At 43.8% G+C, this 21625-nt stretch overlaps 1 protein-coding gene across 3 annotated transcripts in view; it reads left to right on the top strand.

Annotated features, from left to right (window-relative positions):
• OTULINL (OTU deubiquitinase with linear linkage specificity like) overlaps positions 1-6035 on the top strand; it is a 157756-nt gene extending 151721 nt beyond the window's left edge. For 2 of the 3 annotated variants that reach the window (XM_044295084.1, XM_044295082.1), the window contains one exon: positions 5577-6035. In XM_044295084.1, coding sequence (XP_044151019.1) covers positions 5577-5756 — 180 coding nt within the window. In that variant the 3' untranslated portion in view covers positions 5757-6035. The remainder of the gene's footprint in view (positions 1-5576) is intronic. The other variant, XM_044295083.1, reaches the window with a different exon arrangement.
• Positions 6036-21625: the final 15590 nt, after the last annotated feature.

Here is a 21625-nt window from a genome sequence, read left to right as displayed (position 1 = left end):
GTGTGGGGGCAGTGTGGGGGAATTACTGTGTGGGGGCAGTGTGGGGGAAATTACTATATGGGGCAGTGTGGGGAAACTACTATATGGGAGCAGTGTGGGGGAAATTACTATATGGGGCAGTGTGGGGGAAATTACTATATGGGGGTAGTGTGGGGGCCTTTCTATTAGGGGACATTATTTTTGGGGACACTATACAGGTATTATTACCTGGAACACAATATAGGGTGTTACTATTACTGGGGACACTCTAGGGGACATTATAATTGCTGTAGACACTATAGGGACCTTTGGGGTAATGTATCAAACTGGTGTAAAGTATAACTGGGTTAGTTACCCATAGCAGCCAATCAGATTCCAGCTTTCATTTTTCACAGTTCCTTTGGAAAATTAAAGGTGGAATCTGATTGGTTGCTGTGGGCACCTAAGCCAGTTGTAATTTACACCAGTTTGATAAATGACCCCAATTATGAGAAATCTAACGTGTCTGTGTAACAAACTCTGTAGAGACGAGATGTGGCTGAAAGAATTTGTCATGGCGGTCTTGGTCAAACGGAGGAGAAGATGAAAGAGAGGATCTACATGACAGGAGATGTCACTGGATGTAACAAGTATGTGGTGCTGTATTCTCCTATATATAGAGCTAACTCACTACTGTGACCTGCGTCTCATCTTCTCCTCCAAGTCTTTTTTTATCATAATCGTATGTGTTTTAAATTTGGCAACTAAAATTTGTATTTGTCACCTGCAGTCCTATGTAACAGCCTAGATAACAGTGATTACTTTCTGTGTACAGATAATGTAGTAGATGTTCCATGCAGTCCTATGTAACACCCCACATAACACAATAGTTCACTGTGTTATGTGGGTTGTTACATAGGACTGCAGGTAACCTCTATGACATCTGTACACAGAGAGTTATGAGAATGTGGGGGTCTGACTCCTGGCACCCCCACCAATCAGCTGTTTGAGGAGACCGCGATGTCCCAGTGAGCGTTGCAGCCTCTTTGCTCGTTACCAAGCACAGCTCTGTCCATTTGATAGCCCTGCGCTCGGTATTACAGCTCAGCCGCAATCACTCAGATGAGACAGAGCTGCACCTAGACCATGTGGACGATGTCATATTGCCTAGGAAGAGACGTTGGCGCTGACGAAGCACCGCAGCCTCTTCATATAGAAAAAAAACCTAAAACTAAAATGGAGGGGGGTGGAGAGGGGGGCCCGAATTGGATAGACAGCCCCGGCCCTATCATGCACTTAATCCGCCCCTGGTCTGTGCACAAGAAATTCAAAACTACGCCAGCTATCACACTATTTGAATTCAATGATGACAAATTACTAAGTACTAAAATTAACCAATTTGAAGAAAACAAAAGTATTGAGCAGCTCTCACCTGGCTCAGTCTTCGGCCGGATCCGTCTCCCATTGACTCAGCGTTGGGAGTCTGGGCGGATCCGCTCAGGCATCTTGCGCGCTTAGAAATGTTTCTAAGTTATTAATGCAGACGGATCCGTACTGAATGGAGCCTCCGTCTGCATTGATATGATCGGATCCGATCAGAACGGATCCGATCAAGCGCAAGTGTGAAAGTGGCCTTATATGTATTATTTTATGGACCATATGAATTGTCTTTTTGTCATGTTTTTACCTATGTACACATTTGTAGAAGGGAGGGGTTGAATTTTCAGCTGAATTTTCAGCCTGATTATCTCAGGTGAGAGACCCTCCCCCTCCTCTCTACAAAAGTAACTCACAGTGTATCTGAAACAGTCATGAGTAAGGGCTAAAATTGCATTGTGCCCGAAACATGTAGACTTTGCTTTCTGTACCTGGATTTTATACTGAATTTTCAATAAAGAAGCCTTGGATTACTACAAGTACAAGCTGGACAAAATCTCTTTTCCTCTAAAATTAACCAATGCAATAGAAACTTACAGTTGTTCAGATGTTACCCCATATTTCTTTGTGATGTAATATAAAATGATAGCCCTTGCTCTTGGAGGAATTTGCTAGTATTAGAGAGATTTACTAGTTATATAGTTATATGGAATTAATGAATAGTGATGAGCGGCAGGTGCCATATTCGATTTCGACGAAATTCACGAATATTCGATAGAATATTCGTTTTATATTCGTCGAAATCGAATATTCGCCATTATTCTTGTTATCGCGATTAATATGCGATTTAAATAATCGAATTTCGATTTTAACTTAAAGGGAACCTGTCACCGGGATTTTGTGTATAGAGCTGAGGACATGGGTTGCTAGATGGCCGCTAGCACATCCGCAATACCCAGTCCCCATAGCTTTCTGTGCTTTTATTATGTAAAAAAAAACGATTTGATACATATGCAAATTAACTTGAGATGAGTCCTGTCCCTGACTCATCTCAGGGACAGGACTCATCTCAGGTTAATTTGCATATGTATCAAATCGTTTTTTTTACACAATAAAAGCACACAGAGCTATGGGGACTGGGTATTGCGAATGTGCTAGCGGCCATCTAGCAACCCATGTCCTCAGCTCTATACACAAAATCCCGGTGACAGGTTCCCTTTAAAGGCTACTCTCCTATTGAAATAGCAATGCGATTAATTCAAGTTATAATAATCGAATTTCGATTTTAACTTAGTAATGCTATATTCCATATTCGTTAATTCTAGCCTAATATGGAATATAGCAGTGCTAAGTTAAAATCGAAATTTGATTATTATAACTTGAATTAATCGCATTGCTATTTCAATAGGAGAGTAGCATTTAAGTTAAAATCGAAATTCGATTATTATAACTTGAAATAATCGAATTGCGATTTCAACTTGGACCTGTTTTACTATGGTTGGCTTGGTAGAATTAGCGAATATGACGAATATATTCGTTATATTCCACAAAACGAAGATAACGAAGTATTCTGCATCTTCGTTTTAGCTACCTATTCGTCAACTTCGCTAATTCTAGCAATCATATAGGAAAGCTTACTATAGAGACAGCTAAGTTTAATTCGCTATGCGATTATATGACTGCTTTTAAAAAAATAAATAAATAGAATAATTATAATACCTGATAATTATTATAATTATTTTATATTATAAAAAAAGCAAAGTAATATAATCGCATAGCGAATTAAACTTAGCTGTCTCTATAGTAAACCTTCCTATATGATTGCTAGAATTAGCTCAGTTGATGAATAGGTAGCTAAAACGAAGATGCAGAATACTTTGTTATCTTCGTTTTGTGGAATATGACGAATACATTCGTTATATTCGTTTTGTGGAATATGACGAATACATTCGTCATATTCGCTAATTCTACCAAGCCAACCATAGTAAACCAGGTCCAAGTTGAAATCGCAATTCGATTAATTTAAGTTATAATAATCGAATTTAGATTTTAACTTAGCACTGCTATATTCCATATTAGGCTAGAATTAACGAATATGGAATATAGCAGTGCTAAGTTAAAATCGAAATTCGATGATTATAACTTGAATTAATCGCATTGCTATTTAAATAGGAGAGTAGACTTTAAGTTAAAATCGAAATTCGATTATTATAACTTGAAAAAATCGAAGTGCGATTTCAACGTAATTCTCAAATCTGACAGTACATTCTAGTATATGGAGACGTTCCCATGGTGATGGGGACGCTCCATGAGCACGGAAGTCGGCAGAAGCGGCAACGGGCACTGACTGGAGCAGCCAGCAAGCCAGGAATCCTAAGGACAGGTAAGAACAACTTTAGGGAAGTGGGAAAAAAAAAAAAATTAAAAAAAAATAACGAATATTCTAAATATCGAATTTATATCACTATATTCGAAATATTTGCGAATTAGCGAAGTGCCGATATTCACGAAAAAAATTCGATATTCGAATATTTGCGCTCAACACTATTAATGAACACTTTTGTGGAACTTTTCAGAATTCTGTTTGATGAAAGCATGTTCACAAATCTATATGGTGAAGAAATATTAGGCTGGGCCATTTTAAAGGGGTTGTCCAAGTTATGAAAAATAAAATATATATAGCACTGTAAATCTGATGGTCAGCAATATATAACTAAACTAAGCGAGTTTTAGGCAAAAAAAAAGATATTTTTCCTTATTTTCCTGGTTCCCTTCTGGCCCTTTATACCTGCAATAACAACAATCTCTGAGGTTTGCCTCGTGAATATTTGTGCCCCTCCTCCTGCTCTACATAGGGAGTGAATAACAGTGCTGCTCTGCTAGGATACTCAGCAGCATGTTGTATGTGTAGGACTACAAGTCCCAGCTGTACAATGACACTGCTGATACACACAGGATCTTCCCCCTACCTGTTCATGTGCAATGCTCTGCAGAATTCCTCCAGTCTGTCAGCTGTGTGTCTACAGGATGAGGATCCTGTGTCTCTTCATTACCTGCAACTTCTCACCAAAGCCTTCAGCCCTCTCTGCTGCTGCTGAAGGGGTTAATCTTTCCTGAAGTATCCAGTGCGAGGGAGACACAGGGCAGAGAGCAGCAGCTCAGCCAGTGCAGGGGGGCGTGGCCAGCACAGTGACGTCTCCTGTACAGATACGTATCTGCTCTCTCAGGCTTGTGCACGAAACATCATCAGAGCAGGGAAAGTAGCTGACATCACAGGTGATGTGACCTTCTGAGAAAGGAGCCACTACAGATGAAGTAAGTGCATAGTAAAGCCCTTACATTTGCCTAGTTAGAAACATACAAAGAACAAATAAATTACTCAGACAATCCCTTTAACTCGCATCAATTTGTTTCTTCTACCCCAAACACAATGAACAAAAATATGTGCAAACATGAATGATACAGTTACAAAAAGACTGGATATCATGACGTAAAATCACATAAAACATGATAAAAAAAATAAGCACAAACGGTGATGGTCAGGCTTCAGTGTTTACATCTATAGTTGTATGGGAATGTTACAAAGTGGATTTCAACATGTCCCATGTGAATGCTGCAAAATCTCCCAAGAAAGTCACAAAAACCAAATGAAACAGTCCAAAATAACCAAAGTTGGAGACACTATAAGTAATCATTTGTTGGTAACAATAATCATTAGAAAATGTTAGCTGGCAAGAAGTCCTAAAGCAATCCGAAGCAGGGTAAAAGCATTCAATATCAAAAACATAAACAGAACAAAAGTGACCACCATCAGCTTTCTCAAAGGGTTCTGAAGAGCTGAAAATGGCAGGATGGTGGTGGTGGTTGGGCTTCTAACTGCTAAACTTACCTGCCGCACATTTTTCTCTGATAACATATTTTACACAGTTTCATATACATTTGCCTATACTATTGATTTATGCAAAATTGTCTAAAAGTACATTTAACTTTTTCTACCATACACCTGTCTCTAACTGTATTTTTATTAATTTATTGTTTTAGTCTTATTAACATTTTCAACATTTTTATATACTTGTTCACAACATGAGTTTTATCTCGCTAAGGCTTGTCTATCTATATCTTGTCTTCCCCTACCTTCAATCCAATCCTCTCCTCTACCCTGGTTAAACTTGATTTAAGTCTTTTTTTAATTTTATTATAGTAACTGTCACGTACATAACTATATCCTCTTTTTATTTTAGGCAGAGCTGTGTTTGGTAGGCTATGCTCTTGAAGTTAAGATAAAACTGTTGCGGTTGACTAAATTTAATAAAGAAGACTTTGAAATGGTTTATCCTGCAGATCACAAACGAAACTGGCATGAGATTACATTAATGACTGACGACGATCGACACTTTAACATACCAGTGATTGCCAAATGAACCATCTACCATTATTGCCTGTGAGCAATATACCAGTTGTGGTTTCTTGTAGACCATCAAACAAATGACAAACATTTTATATTTTCTATTGGGGAAAACTACTGTCCTGGAGTAAGTTTTTCCTATTATCCCATCAGGTGAATTTTGTCTTTATGGCTGGTTGGAATAAGGACACTGGAAATGTACAGTACTATGAAATTTGTAAATGTTTGCTTGTACATGGATGTGATTTAACTTGTTAATGCAAATGTTGTAAATAAATGGTTGAGGTTTAATTTACAGTAGTGTCGTAGTACATGTTTGAAAGGTGATATACAATTAGTGCAAATAAACAGAGACAATACTAGTAGAAATGGAAAATAGAAAAAATACCCTTACCTTAGATCAAATTCAGTTAAGGACTTCAGTTCCCCATTAAACAAATTCAATACTATACCTCAAAATGCTAGCAAAACCCTTCACAGACTGCAATGCACAACAAGACCACTGGATGGCCGTACACTGGCAACTCATGACACAATATTGTGAAATTGAGTTGTTTTTTTTATTAAGCTGGTCATCTTGCACCATACATCTAGGAATATGTTGAGCTAAGAAGAAAGGTAAGGAAGGACACATCTCTAGGTAACGCGCTGCTATTTGGAAATGGGAAAATGCATAGCTATAGAAGATTACAATGCAGATTTTGACTATGGCTGTGGGTGTACCTTGTAAACAGTTAGTTCAGGCAGTGTGTTCAGTACACTAGAAAATAACTATGCAGATTGTCCTCTTGCCATACCTTATAAGCAGGTTAAATGTAACTTATTCTCTTGTTCCTGACAAGCATGGTTCCTGTGATGGATAATTCTGTCCCTTCACATTGAGCCCTGTAGCACCTCTTGTTGCATAGTTTCTTCTAACCATATTTTGGAATAATATTCATTGTTGATGCTCATAAATCCATGGTAGTGGACCCCTGACTCCAGTGTATCCAATAGAAGAGACAATGGTAGCTGGCTAGGTTGGTCAAGCAACAGCTAACAAAAAGTATACCCCAGAGTTATATGCACCATATAGTCAACTCAGTCACATAGTTTGTTACCTTGCAGTTAGTATGATGTTGTTCAACATTTATTGATTCCATGAGGTGCATGCAACTCCTGCATAAGCTCTAATCCAAATTTGAACTCTGGGTAACATCCATCGAGAAAGCCTTCACTGTTGTCTAGGCTGGTTGGTCCTTTGTACGGATGACCACAGCACATTTCAAGAAATTATGCATGCACAATAATCTATATCTGTGGCCAGAGAAACTTTTGAACCATTATAAAATTGACAGCAAGCAGATCCAGTGGTACATTCATTTTAATGACCAGATGACCAGTGGTTCTTCCAACTGCTATGACTAAACATGCCTCACCACTTATGCTAATACTGGAGAACAGAAATGGTTGAGGACTAACTTTAATTGACTCCCCCCAAAAATGATAGCCACCTTTTTTCATTAAGAGGTTGTCCATTTTAGAAAACCCATTTTTTATACACTTGTTATGGAAATTCTATTTAATAGAAAGGAGTCCCATGTTCATAATTCTCACACCTTGGTCTGATTTCAGAACACTTATGGTACAAGAGAATCTCTCTGGAGAACCTGTCCTGTTTTGCACAGACAAACCATTGATTTGAATGAGCAGTGTGCAATGCCTGTTTTCCCCTGTGCTGGTGCTGCAGAGAAACTAAACACTTAATGTCAAGTTTCCAACAGGATGTACTGTAGCTGGTCCCAGCAAACATAAACATTATGTATAAACATTAGTCAGATTTTATGGTGTATATCCCAACATTGTACCAATTAAAACTACAATAAAAAAAAACAAGCCCTCATACAGGTACCTTGATGGAAAAATCTAAAAGTTACAACTTTTGGCACACAAAAATAACATTTTTCCAAAGTAACAACAAACTACCGATGTGAAATAATACTGGTGAAAAGCCAGAATTCAGAGATCACATGCATTTTTACCCATGTCAACTTGAGTGATATTTTTATGAGGAACTATGGCAACCTTAGATATAGTGCATCCATAACAAAGTGTTAAAGGGGATATTAATTATTGAAATGTATGCAAATCGCACTAATTAATATTCATAAATAGGCGTGAGTCGTCTAGTGATGCCTCCGCCTATTTATACCAATTAAACAATCACTACTGATTACCTTACCTTACCTACGTCTATTGCTGCGGCGCCTATTACAATAAGAGACCACACACGGTCATTAAATAAAAGGTATTTATTAAAACACTATACGTTATAGTCTGATATCTGCTTATAATTATATATATCTATATCAATGGAATAGATATATATATTAACAGCAGTACACAACAATATACTATAACAACACACTAATACGGTATTAACTACATTAGACACAATCCCACTATAATACTCCCCTCAAAATCTAACTATATCTAACACTTACATACACGTTAACAGCAGCCCACCCAATCCTGTCAATATACTATCCCTACGGGGAATATCAAGGGGTTAATATAGACTCAGCTGCAGCTGGGGTAGGCAAGGCAGCAGTGAAGGGGTATCAAGGGGTACCAGGGGATCAGGGGTAGATGATGGAGCAGGGGATGCCAGGAGAGGTATTACAGGGGTGAATCCAGTGGAGCAGGGGTTAACTGTGCAGGGGTAGAGGGGTTGATTCCCTGCAGGGGTATTAGAGGAGTTATAGGACAGGGGAAAGATTTATGTATAGGGCAGGGGGGTAATAGTTGGTGGTATAAGGGGAGTAAGGGTTAATGAGGGGGAATTCGTTGGTGGTATAGGGAGGGTTAATAGAGGGAAGGTAAGGGTATTGTTGGTGGTATAGGGAGGGTTAAATGCAGGGGAATAAGGGTACGTTGGTGGTATAGAGGGAAGGTAAGGGTAAATATCGTTGGTGGTATAGGGGTTGCAGGGGTTAATGATACTCAGCGCTCGTTGTCCAGGGGGTGCTCGTTCGTCCAGGGGGTGATCCTCTCTTCCGTTGGTGGGCTCCAAGAACTCACGAGCGTAGCGCCGCCGGGCTATTTAAGCTCGGCGGCGCTCGCTTCCGTCTCCCCCGCAGTGCCGCGGCGCTAATGCGCGCCGCCAGCCTGAACACATGGGCCGGCGTGGTGATATGACGTCACCACGCTGGCCCGCGCATCCCAAAGCGCACTTCCAGGCAGGGGGATCCTTTGATCCTCCCGCCTGTGGAGCGGATGCACACCTCCGGCGCTGTAATTACAGCGCCGGAGGTCAGCCACCCACATGTGCATGGGAACTCTTTGTTCCCATGTCCCTGTTAGGCACACCATTTGGAGGGGGGGGCAGGGGAGATTGTCCGTAATTCCTTTGGCCATATATGCTTATAGATACTTGGGGGACATCTATAAACATATATGAGCGGACATGATATATATACATATAGGGGGGATGCACAATAAGCCCACCTATACCATATTTATATATATTATATACAGTCGTGGCCAAATGTTTTGAGAATTACATAAATATTGGAAATTGGAAAAGTTGCTGCTTAAGTTTTTATAATAGCAATTTACATATACTCCAGAATGTTATGAAGAGTGATCAGATGAATTGCATAGTCCTTCTTTGCCATGAAAATTAACTTAATCCCCCAAAAAACTTTCCACTGCATTTCATTGCTGTCATTGAAGGACCTGCTGAGATCATTTCAGTAATCGTCTTGTTAACTCAGGTGAGAATGTTGACGAGCACAAGGCTGGAGATCATTATGTTAGGCTGATTGGGTTAAAATGGCAGACTTGACCTGTTAAAAGGAGGGTGATGCTTGAAATCATTGTTCTTCCATTGTTAACCATGGTGACCTGCAAAGAAACACGGCAAGGATATTGCAAAGAAAACGCTTCACAGGCAAGGATATTGTGGCTACTAAGATTGCACCTCAATCAACAATTTATAGGATCATCAAGAACTTCAAGGAAAGAGGTTAAATTCTTGTTAAGAAGGCTTCAGGGCGTCCAAGAAAGTCCAGCAAGCGCAAGGATCGTCCCCTAAAGAGGATTCAGCTGCGGGATCAGAGTGCCACCAGTGCAGAGCTTGCTCAGGAATGGCAGCAGGCAGGTGTGAGCGCATCTGCACGCACAGTGAGGCGAAGACTTTTGGAAGATGGCCTGGTGTCAAGAAGGGCAGCAAAGAAGCCACTTCTCTGCAAAAAAAACATCAGGGACAGATTGATCTTCTGCAGAAAATATAGCTGAGGACTGGGGCAAAGTCATATTCTCCGATGAAGCCTCTTTCCGATTGTTTGGGGCATCAGGAAAAAGGCTTGTCCAGAGAAGAAAAAGTGAGCGCTACCATCAGTCCTGTGTCATGCCAACAGTAAAGCATCCTGAAACCATTCATGTGTGGGGTTGCTTCTCATCCAAGGGAGTGGGCTCACTCACAATTTTGCCCAAAATCACAGCCATGAATAAAGAATGGTACCAAAACACCCTCCATTAGCAACTTCTTCCAATAATCCAACAACAGTTTGGTGAAGAACAATGCATTTTCCAGCACGATGGAGCACTGTGCCATAAGGCAAAAGTGATAACTAAGTGGCTTGGGGACCAGAACGTTGACATTTTGGGTCCATAGCCTGGAAACTCCCCAGATCTTAATCCCATTGAGAACTTGTGGTCAAGTTCTCAATGGGATTAACAAACAAAAACCCACTAATTCTGACAAACTCCAAGAAGTGAGTATGAAAGAATGGGTTGCTATCAGTCAGGAATTGGCCCAGAAGTTGATTGAGAGCATGCCCAGTGGAATTGCAGAGGTCCTGAAAAAGAAGGGCCAACACTGCAAATACTGACTCTTTGCATAAATGTCATGTAATTGTCGATAAAAGCCTTTGAAACGTATGAAGTGCGTGTAATTATATTTCACTACATCACAGAAACAACTAAAACAAAGATCTAAAAAGCAGTTTAGCAGCAAACTTTGTGAAAACTAATATTTGTGTCATTCTCAAAACTTTTGGCCACGACTGTACATAGAGGTACATATATATCCATAGATGTTTGGGACACATCCATAGACATATATGTACCCATACCAATAAAACCCACCCATATAATATACTATATACATAGAGATGCATGCTGCCAAGGGGTCATACATACATCTCCATGTATACATACACATCCTACCTGGATGGGCCCATAAAAAGGGCCCATATATATGCATATATGTCAGGGCATATATACATATATATTTAAATATGAAACTTCCTTCAACAATCCCCCTGTTGTCGGGAACACGACAATAAACTATTTGGGGGAAGGGTTGGGATGTATTTGTCCCCTCAATCGCACTCTTGGTGACAGTTCAGGAAGGACTGAAGTACTATGGCCCTTAGGTACCTAGACATCACACATTGCAACTAACATCTCCGACCTGTCTTTCACCAAACGTCTCCATCCACCGAATACATCGTCTTCTTCTCGTTGGATAACTTTCTTGGCATCTTTCATTATGATCTTCAGGTATCAGCCACTCCCAATGTAGTCTATTCCAGTCTCCGAAATGGCTTCACCCTCGCCGTCTTTAGGTCACTCCACTCAGCGACTGTGTACTGTCCTTCTTTCTTTCTCTTTGCCAGTGTTGCTCTTCTGGCATCAGTCACCCCCAATGTCAGTGCCAGTCTTTCGGTGTCAGTCACTCCCGATGATTCCGGAATAACTTTACCCTTAATCTTTGTAGCACCTCCTTCTGGGGTACGGATGGCCGTAGGCTGGCCTTTTAACACAAGTACGACTTTCATCTTGATTGAAGACTCAGTTGTCCAGTTCTCCCATGGACAGATACGTAGGTTTTTACAAGGCAAGTCAGGATTTCTGGTAAGAGGTGATGTCATAGTACCTAAATTCTAACTGCTGGAAAGAACCCCACACTACCACCATTCAGTCCAATCCTTACAAAAGTCACCATTGTCGATGTTAAAGTTGCAAATACCTTAGTAAATGAGGGGCCTGTCCCTAGGGAATCTACTCTTCCCCACTCACACAAACAGGTCACATCCCTCCCAATACAGCCCAATTCAATTTAGTGTTTACCCATATAGACTCATGCAACCTGGCCTATCTCTCTACACCTCCAAAGACGCCTGTAGGTAACAGACCCCCGTGTCAATGGGAAATGACTATAGGATGCAAGTGTGTGTCCAGCCATATAGTAGTATGGCTGTCACACACTTGCACCTAGAGTGTCCATGGGTACACAAGGAACTCATATGCAAATAATCAATATATATCTATACACAATATTATGAGGTCACAGGGTGGCCTAGGAGTACATCCCGAACCCTCATACGAAAATCTACTACAATATAATATATACATACACACAATACTATGAGGTCATAGGATGGCTTTGGATTTTCATCCTGAACCCTCATAGGAAACAGTATGTCCATGTGTGAAGATTGGTGCTTATCTTATTAAACAATACCACAATGGCCCAGTTGACCCAACATCTGGTATTAGCATAATTGAATTGGATCAAAAAATAGATGTTCCTATCACCACACAGCCTCCCAGATTCAGCGGAGCCGAAAGTCATCCTTTATCAAATACAGAAGGATCTGAACAATATGGGATACAACTCACACAATAAGATATATAATACACGCTACAAGATAGGCCGTCTATCTATAGCAGGTCCGATTCTACCTAACTGGTCAGAAAATTCCATTCTGGATGGATAAACTCAACCCAAATTCAAAGTCCTCCAACTGTCCTGAAAATTCTTAGATGACACTTAACCAGTTCTGTTTCAAAATGAAAGTCATAGCTTACTTCAGTGTAAGTGGTCATAGGGGAAAACAGCAGGATACTTTTATTTGGGCTCCTTATCACATAGAGAAATAAACATAAGACACGGCTATCCATTTCAAAATCATTTATTAAAAGAAAATCCCTGCAGAGAAAAATTGTGATCCAGAAGAAGGCAAAAACCTGGACACATTTTGCCAGTTTGTGTTACAGGGAAAAAAGACGAAGACTGTTGTGATCTCTGTTGACTCTTGGTTTCTCCATCTGGGACGCTGGTCTGGGGCTTGTTTCCTGAAAGCTTTTTGACTTAACTATCAGCCTGGCGTCCACCGGCATGCCACGCAGATAGGAAGACTGTTGTAACCGTCTCTGTGTGGTTGGTGATTGAACCTGCTTGGTCGCTGCATCATAAAGTTTGGTGATGCTATGACTGCTGTGTGTTTAATCCATAAAGTGAGAGGAGAGAGCAGCACAACGTCGGCCACTTCCCCCTTTCCTGGCCGTGTGTGACAGGGTCCCTTTCTTGAGACAGCAGCAGGTGTCACTACCAGTTCTGGCTGCTATGGCATGGCCACATGGGGAAGATTGCCCAACATGGAAATTTTACTGCAGATTTTGCTGACATTCCACAGTGGATTTCGGTGCGGATTTACCAAAGATCTAACCCTACGCATTGCAAACAGTGAAATATACAGTGGAAATCTGTAGCATAAATTAAACCAATAAGATTCTATCTTTTATTTTGGACAGCTCCTTTGGAAAATGAAATGAGGAATCTGATTGGCTGCTATGGGCAACTAAGCCAGTTCTACTTTACAGCAGTTTGATAAATGACCCCCTAATTCTTCTCTGTACCAATCCTGATTCCTGTTCGTTTTGAATGTGTACTCTTTGTGGAAGCTTCCATGCTAATTTTTTTTAGATGAGGTATTGGTCATTTCAAAGACAATGTATAAGAAACTGGTCATACTAAAATCTTGTTACTGTGACAGTTTGGTAGATCGCTATTATTGGCACCAAAAGAAAAGTCCACCGGAATCTGTGTAAATTCAGATGTAGCAAATGGACTTGAGGGCATGGGTGGGCATATTACACCTCAAATCTGTCATTACACTCCCTAACTTACTATTGTTAGGGCAGCTTTTAATGCCATAGTGATTAGGGGCCTTTCTAGTGACAAGTATATTGTAGTCTCCAGTCAGTCAAGAAAGGGTTAATACTTGGGACCACTGTGGCTGACTTCACAGTTAAAGTGCATGAGGTAGGTATCGATAATAAGCCCCTGTAGTAAGTATGGCAACTATGTGCTGCTGATGTCATAGATGCATAAGTCATAAAGAGCCCACAGATGAAGGTTCCATGTCAGAAGGACAAACGGCCATTTGCAGAGCAATGCTTGGTGTCAGTGGCGTACACAAAATTCATGGGGCCCCGGTGCGAAACTGATCCATGGGGCCCCCTCCCTGTCGCGCCCCCCCCCCCCCCCCCCCAACCTGCCGCAAGAATTTACTTGGGCCCCCTGGATTGGGATTAATAATGCTCCGTGCCTCTCTGTGACCTTTTTACTACAAAATCACAGTGAGACAAAGTTGTCACTGTGATTTTGTAGCAAATAGATCACAGAGAGGCAAAGAGCATTATTAATCATGTTAATGCTCCGTGTCTTGGCTGTCCAGTACAGGGCTTGGCGGTCTTTCACGCAGCAGATTACCCGCACAGGATCCACTCATGTGAAAGAGCCCTAAGCCCAATGCATGGCTACAATCACCCAGTCCTAACTAATAAAATCTGGTCCTACCTCATCCAGGGTGTCGCTGGCGTCGGCGTGATGTCCACTGGATCCAGAACAAGGTCCCTGTGGTGATAGAGAAAAAAGAATAATCACATAAGGAAGGGATGGTGGCTGCCCCTGTCAAATCACCAGCAGGGGGCGATGTGCTGGCCTGTAACACTGAGCCATGCCAATGTATGGCATACATTTCCCCTAAGTGCTACTACACAGTACTAATGCCCACCTTGTGGCCCCTTACAGTAATTAAGCCCACTCTGTGGTCCCTTCAAAATAGTTATGTCCTCCTTGTGGCCCCTCACAGTAGTTATGGCCAGATATATGCCCCCCTCACAGTAGTAGTTATGTCCAGATATGTGTCCCACTCACAGTAGTTATGGTCAGATATGTGCCCCCTCACAGTAGTTATGGTCAGATATGTGCCCCCTCACAGTAGTTATGGCCAGATATGTGTCCCCCTCACAGTAGTTATGTCCAGATATGTGCCCCCTTACTGTAGTTATGGACAGATATGTGCCCCCTCACAGTAGTAGTTATGGCCAGATATGTCCCCTCACTGTAGTTATGGCCAGATATGTGTCCTGCTTACAGTAGTTATGTCCAGGTATGTTCCCCCTCACAGTAGTTATGGCCAGATATGTGTCCCCCTCACAGTAGTTATGTCCAGATATGTGCCCCCTTACTGTAGTTATGGACAGATATGTGCCCCCTCACAGTAGTAGTTATGGCCAGATATGTCCCCTCACTGTAGTTATGTCCAGATATGTGTCCCGCTTACAGTAGTTATGTCCAGATATGTGTCCCGCTTACAGTAGTTATGGCCAGATATGTGTCCCGCTTACAGTAGTTATGGCCAGATATGTGTCCCGCTTACAGTAGTCGTTATGGCCAGATATTTGTCCCCCTCACAGTAGTTATGGCCAGATATGTGTCCCGCTTACAGTAGTTATGTCCAGATATGTTCCCCCTCACAGTAGTTATGTCCAGATATGTGTCCCGCTTACAGTAGTTATGTCCAGATATGTGTCCCGCTTACAGTAGTTATGGCCAGATATGTGTCCCGCTTACAGTAGTTATGGCCAGATATTTGTCCCCCTCACAGTAGTTAAGGCCAGATATGTGTCCCCTCACTGTAGTTATGGCCAGATATGTGTCCCTCTCACAGTTACAGGGGGGAAATGAAATATATATACAGTGGAGGCACGAGAGAGAGAGAGAGAGAGAGAGAGAGAGAGAGATTTTGTCCCCTGTGTATGTATTCCATTTTTGCAATTTTTTGCATTTTGACAAAGATTTAATTACATTTGCCCCCGGGGTCGGGCCCCTATGAAGGATTTGCTGCGATTCCCACTGTGCCAGATGCTCCCTGTGTTATAAAAAATAAATAAAAAATTACCTACTCTGAACCTGCTCTGCTCCCGCCGTCTTGTTCTTCTGGCGTGCGTCGGCTGCGTCATCCCGTCAAGCAGCGTGATCCCGCGAGACCTGGTGCGAGGGTCACGGGTCTCGAGCGAGGCACTGGCAGCAGCCCTGGATGGAGGAGGGGCCGCCGCGTAAGTTACTTACTGCGAGTGTGCAGTGCTGCATCACCGGCCAGGCACAGAGGCCGGGGCCCGACGGTCGCCGGCCATATACTATTAAAACTTTTAAAATCTGCGGGCCCCAGCTGCCTTCTTGGGTACAGTACTACTGCAGGGGCCAGGGGTCCACAGGCCAACTGCGACTGCTGCGACCCCTGTATGTACGCGCCTGCTTGGTGTGTCTGGAGACCTGGAGCTTCACCATCTGTAGAGGGAGGAAGGGGACGCCCGCCTAGCGTGCATGCAGCATCCTCCCTGTTTTGTGGTCAGCCAGGGAAATACAGAGAAAAAACTATACTATTAGACTATTAGAATTGTATACTATTTTGTTGCAACGTGCTGACATAGGAAGCCCCTTTAGTCTCTTAAACTCCTTAGATGCTACGGTTGCTATTGTTTGCAGCATCCAAGGCATTAAACAGCCAGGCCTGGAGCCTGGTTTTCAGTCAAAACTGGCCTCCCACAGCGTCCACACAGGAACAACTTCTGCTATTATGTCAATTGGCTGGAACTACATACGGTAGTTCCCATGATGTAATAAAATGTCTCAGGGTGAGAAGGGGTTAACAAGTTATGGGAAGGCTGTATTCACACCTGTGTTGTGTTTTCTGTCTGAATATCTGGCAATATCAGCAGTCATATGAAAAGGTAACCAGTACATTGCTGCCACCTAGTGGAAGTGTGAAATACATTTTACTTACAAAGGAAAGAACAGCCCCATTTCCACCCTGGAGAAAGGCATCTACTGGAGCTACTAATGAGTGGAAATGACACAAGGCTATTGAGCCTTTCAGTACTATCTTCTCAGGGAGCTGATCCCGAACATGCTGAACCGACATGTCTGAATTCTGTTACCGTACAATCCTAAACGCTCTGAGCTCTATAAAGCCTCATTCACACGTCAGTGTTCCACGCATGTGCGGTGTACATGTTCTCCACGGACAGCTCACGTCCTCATTCATTTTAATGTGTGTTTTAGCACGGTCCGTGGGTCTGTGTTTTCAGCACGGATAAGTGCTCTACTTTGTCCGTGTTGACGGATCCATCATGCCCATTATAGTCTATGTATCCGTGAAAACCACGAATGCAACACGGATCCATTAGGAAGAGATGCTTTGAAAATTATTTTTCAGCTGTGCAGTGTCAGTGAAACACGGGTGACACACGGACCACACATGGATCCTTCACAGATATCTCCATGGAGGCATCACTGACCTCCTTTTCACAGATTTAAGCACGGATGTGTCAATGAGGCTTAAGGCACACTGTCAGTTTTTCGTGGCCATTTTTCAACCATTTGTGCATCCATTTTTTGTCTGTCTGCCCGTTTTGCATCTGTCATTCACAGCTGTTAAAAATGGCTTTTTTTTTTCAAACAAAGATCCCAACCCCTGCAGTGCCCTCAGTGTACATAATACCCCCCCCCCCAGCAGTAATAATGTCCCCCATAGTACCTCCCAGCAGTAATAATATCCCCCATAGTACCCCCCGGCAGTAATAATGTCTCCCATACTGACCATTAGCAGTACTAATGTTCCCCATGGTGGCCCCATGGTGGCCCATAATGTTCGCCATAGTGACCCCTGCAGTAATAATGCCCCATAGTGGCTCCCTGCTGTAATGTTTCATTTCAGCAGAAAAAAAAGAAAAGAAGAAAAAAAATATATACTCACCTCATCCTCTTGCTCCTCTATTGAATAAAAAGGACCTGCCGAAGGACTGGCGCCAGTGGCGTAACTACCGGGGAAGCAGGGGAAGCAGCTGCTTCGGGGCCCGGGCTGCCAAGGGGGCCCGGCACCCCGGCAGCGTGTGTGACAGACTCAGTTTATTTTCAAGTTACTTAAATATCGTCTCTGCTACATCTATACACATGACAGCTGCCCCCAACACACCCAGCACTGCTATATCTCTATATGACAGCTGTCCCTGCACACTCAGCTCTGCTATATCTCTATATATGACAGCTGCCCCAACAAACCCAGCTCTACTACATCTATACACATGACAGCTACCGAAACACAGCCAGCTCTGCTACATCTATACACATGACAGCTGCCCCCAACACACTCAGCTCTGCTATATCTCTATATATGACAGCTGCCCCAGCAAACCCAGCTCTACTACATCTATACACATGACAGCTGCCCCCAACACACTCAGCTCTGCTATATCTCTATATATGACAGCTGCCCCAGCAAACCCAGCTCTACTACATCTATACACATGACAGCTGCCGAAACACAGTCAGGTCTGCTACATCTATACACATGACAGCTGCCCCAACACACCCAGCACTGCTATATCTCTATATGACAGCTGTCCCTGCACACTCAGCTCTGCTATATCTCTATATATGGTAGCTGCCCCAACAAACCCAGCTCTACTACATCTATACACATGACAGCTACCGAAACACAGCCAGCTCTGCTACATCTATACACATGACAGCTGCCCCCAACACACTCAGCTCTGCTATATCTCTATATATGACAGCTGCCCCAGCAAACCCAGCTCTACCACATCTATACACATGACAGCTGCCGAAACACAGTCAGCTCTGCTACATCTATACACATGACAGCTGCCCCCAACACACCCAGCACTGCTATATCTCTATATGACAGCTGTCCCAGCACAATCAGCTCTGCTATATCTCTATATATGACAGCTGCCCCAGCAAACCCAGCTCTACTACATCTATACACATGACAGCTGCCGAAACACAGCCAGCTCTGCTACATCTATACACATGACAGCTGCCCCCAACACACCCAGCACTGCTATATCTCTATATGACAGCTGTCCCAGCACAATCAGCTCTGCTATATCTCTATATATGACCGCTGCCCCAGCAAACCCAGCTCTACTACATCTATACACATGACAGATGCCCAAACACACCCAGCTCTGCTACATCTATACACATGACAGCTGCACCAGCACACTCAGCTCTGCTATATCTCTATATATGACAGCTGCCCCAGCAAACCCAGCTCTACTACATCTATACACATGACAGCTGCCGAAACACAGCCAGCTCTGCTACATCTATACACATGACAGCTGCCCCAGCACACTCAGCTCTGCTATATCTCTATATATCTATCTACTGTATAGCAATACTTAGAGATATATAGATGTAGCAGAGCTGGGTGTGCTGGAGCAGCTATCATATATAGAGATATAGTAGAGCTGAGTGTGCTGGGGCAGCTGTCATATAGAGATATAGCAGTGGTGGGTGTGTTTGGGCAGCTGTCATGTGTATAGATGTAGCAGAGCTGGGTTTGCTGGGGCAGCTGTCATATATAGAGATATAGCAGAGCTGAGTGTGCTGGGACAGCTGTCATATAGAGATATAGCAATGCTTGGTGTGTTTGGGCAGCTGTCATATGCATAGATGTAGCAGAGCTGGGTTTGCTGGGGCAGCTATCATATATAGAGATATAGCAGAGCTGAGTGTGCTGGAACAGCTGTCATATAGAGATATATCTGAGATACTGCTATATCAGTATATCACAGCTGTCTCAGCACATTCAGCTCTGCTATATCTCTATATATGAGCAGCTGTCATGTGTATAGATCTACACTTAGCCAGCTATAACAGTAGAAGTCTCATGTTTTTTCAGTCAGCAGCAAGGCAGCTGGTATGGTCTAGTGGTTAGCTGCTTTGCCTCTGAAACAGAAGGTCGTGGGTTCGATTCCCAGCAGAATCTTTTCTGAAATACAAGCACTGACTCCATATATGGGCATACAAGGCGGGACACAGGAAGAGGCTGCATCGCATCGCTGACATGGCGGTAAGTAGAAGTCTTTATTATTTTTTCTTTAATACCCGACTGTTACTGCCATGGGGGAGCGGGAGGCACCTGATACTGGCAGTGGCACCTGATACTGGCACATGGGGGGAGGGGGGTTGGCACCTGATACTGGCACCTGGGGGGAGGGGGGTTGGCACCTGATACTGGCACATGGGGGGGGAAGAGGCACCTGATACTGGCACATGGGGGGAGAGGGGTTGGCACCTGATACTGGCATATGGGGGGGAGAGAGAGAGTGGCACCTGATACTGGCATATGGGGGGGGAGGGAGAGTGGCACCTGATACTGGCACCTGGGGGGGAGGGGGGGTTGGCACCTGATACTGGCACATGAGGGGGAAGAGGCACCTGATACTGGCACATGGGGGGGAGAGGGGTTGGCACCTGATACTGGCATATGGGGTGGGGGGGGGGAGAGGCACTTGATACTGGCACTTTTTTTGTGGGGGGGGGGTGGCACTATGATACTGGGACATGGGGGGGAGGCACCTGATACTGGCACCTGGAGGGGAGAGGGGGGGTTGGCACTTGATACTGGCACATGGGGGGGAGAAAGGAACCTGATACTGGCATATGGGGGGGAGGGAGAGTGGCACCTGATACTGGCACCTGGGGGGGAGGGGGGGTTGGCACCTGATACTGGCACATGAGGGGGAAGAGGCACCTGATACTGGCACATGGGGGGGAGAGGGGTTGGCACCTGATACTGGCATAAGGGGTGGGGGGGGGGAGAGGCACTTGATACTGGCACTTTTTTTGTGGGGGGGGGGGGGTGGCACTATGATACTGGGACATGGGGGGGAGGCACCTGATACTGGCACCTGGAGGGGAGAGGGGGGGTTGGCACTATGATACTGGGACATGGGGGGGAGGAGAGAGGCACTTGATACTGGCATGTGGGGGGGGGGTTGGCACTATGATACTGGCACATGGGGGGGAGAGGCACTTAATACTGGCACTTTTGGGGGGGGAGATGGCACTATGATAATGGGACATGGGGGGAAGAGAGAGGCACTTGATACTGGCACATGGGGGGGTGGCACTATGATACTGGCACATGGGGGGTGGGAAGGAGAGATGCACTTGATACTGGCACATGGGGGGAGATGGCACTATGATACTGGGACATGTGGGGGGGGAGGCACTTGATACTGGCACATTATGGGGGGGCATCTATGGGGACACTTACTGGCACATTATTGGGGGGCATTATGGGGGACACTAGGCTGGCAGCCTATCAGAGGCCGGACACTGAGGGGCATCTACTGGGGCACTATATATGGGGCATTTTATACTGGTACATTATGGGGGGCACTAGCAGGAAGGGGGAGAGGAGCACTATGGGGGAATTTACTGGGGGCACTATATAGGGGTATTTTATACTGGCACATTATGGGGGCACTATGGGGACATTAGCTCAACTGGGGGCATTACAAGGGGGTATTTTTGCACTGTCACATTATAAGGAGAATTATTACTACTGGGTGGGCATTATGGTGGGCTTTATTACTCCCCCATGGTATGACCCCCTAGTAGCAGCACCGGCCTCTCTCTGCTCTGCTATCCCTCTGCCCCTTCTCCAAATCCTTATTATGAAATCTTTCTCATTAGGATAAAACACCTCATCAGCTCCGCCGAGCCCCCGGCCAAGTGTGGAAGTGTCCGAGACCCCCAAGGGTCAAGTAACTGTAAGTGTTCATGTGAAATATGTTTATGTTATACACATATAGCCTACACTGTGCCCCACAATGTACAGTATACCTCTATATTGTGCACCACAATGTACAGTATACTGCTACACTGTGCCCCACAATATACAGTATACCTCTACACTGTGCTACACAATATACAGTATACCTCTACAC

This window comes from Bufo gargarizans, chromosome 5, assembly GCF_014858855.1.
Source record: "Bufo gargarizans isolate SCDJY-AF-19 chromosome 5, ASM1485885v1, whole genome shotgun sequence".
NCBI lineage: Eukaryota > Metazoa > Chordata > Amphibia > Anura > Bufonidae > Bufo > Bufo gargarizans.
Note: the sequence above shows the minus strand (reverse complement) of the source record. Positions and strands in the feature narration are given on the sequence as shown.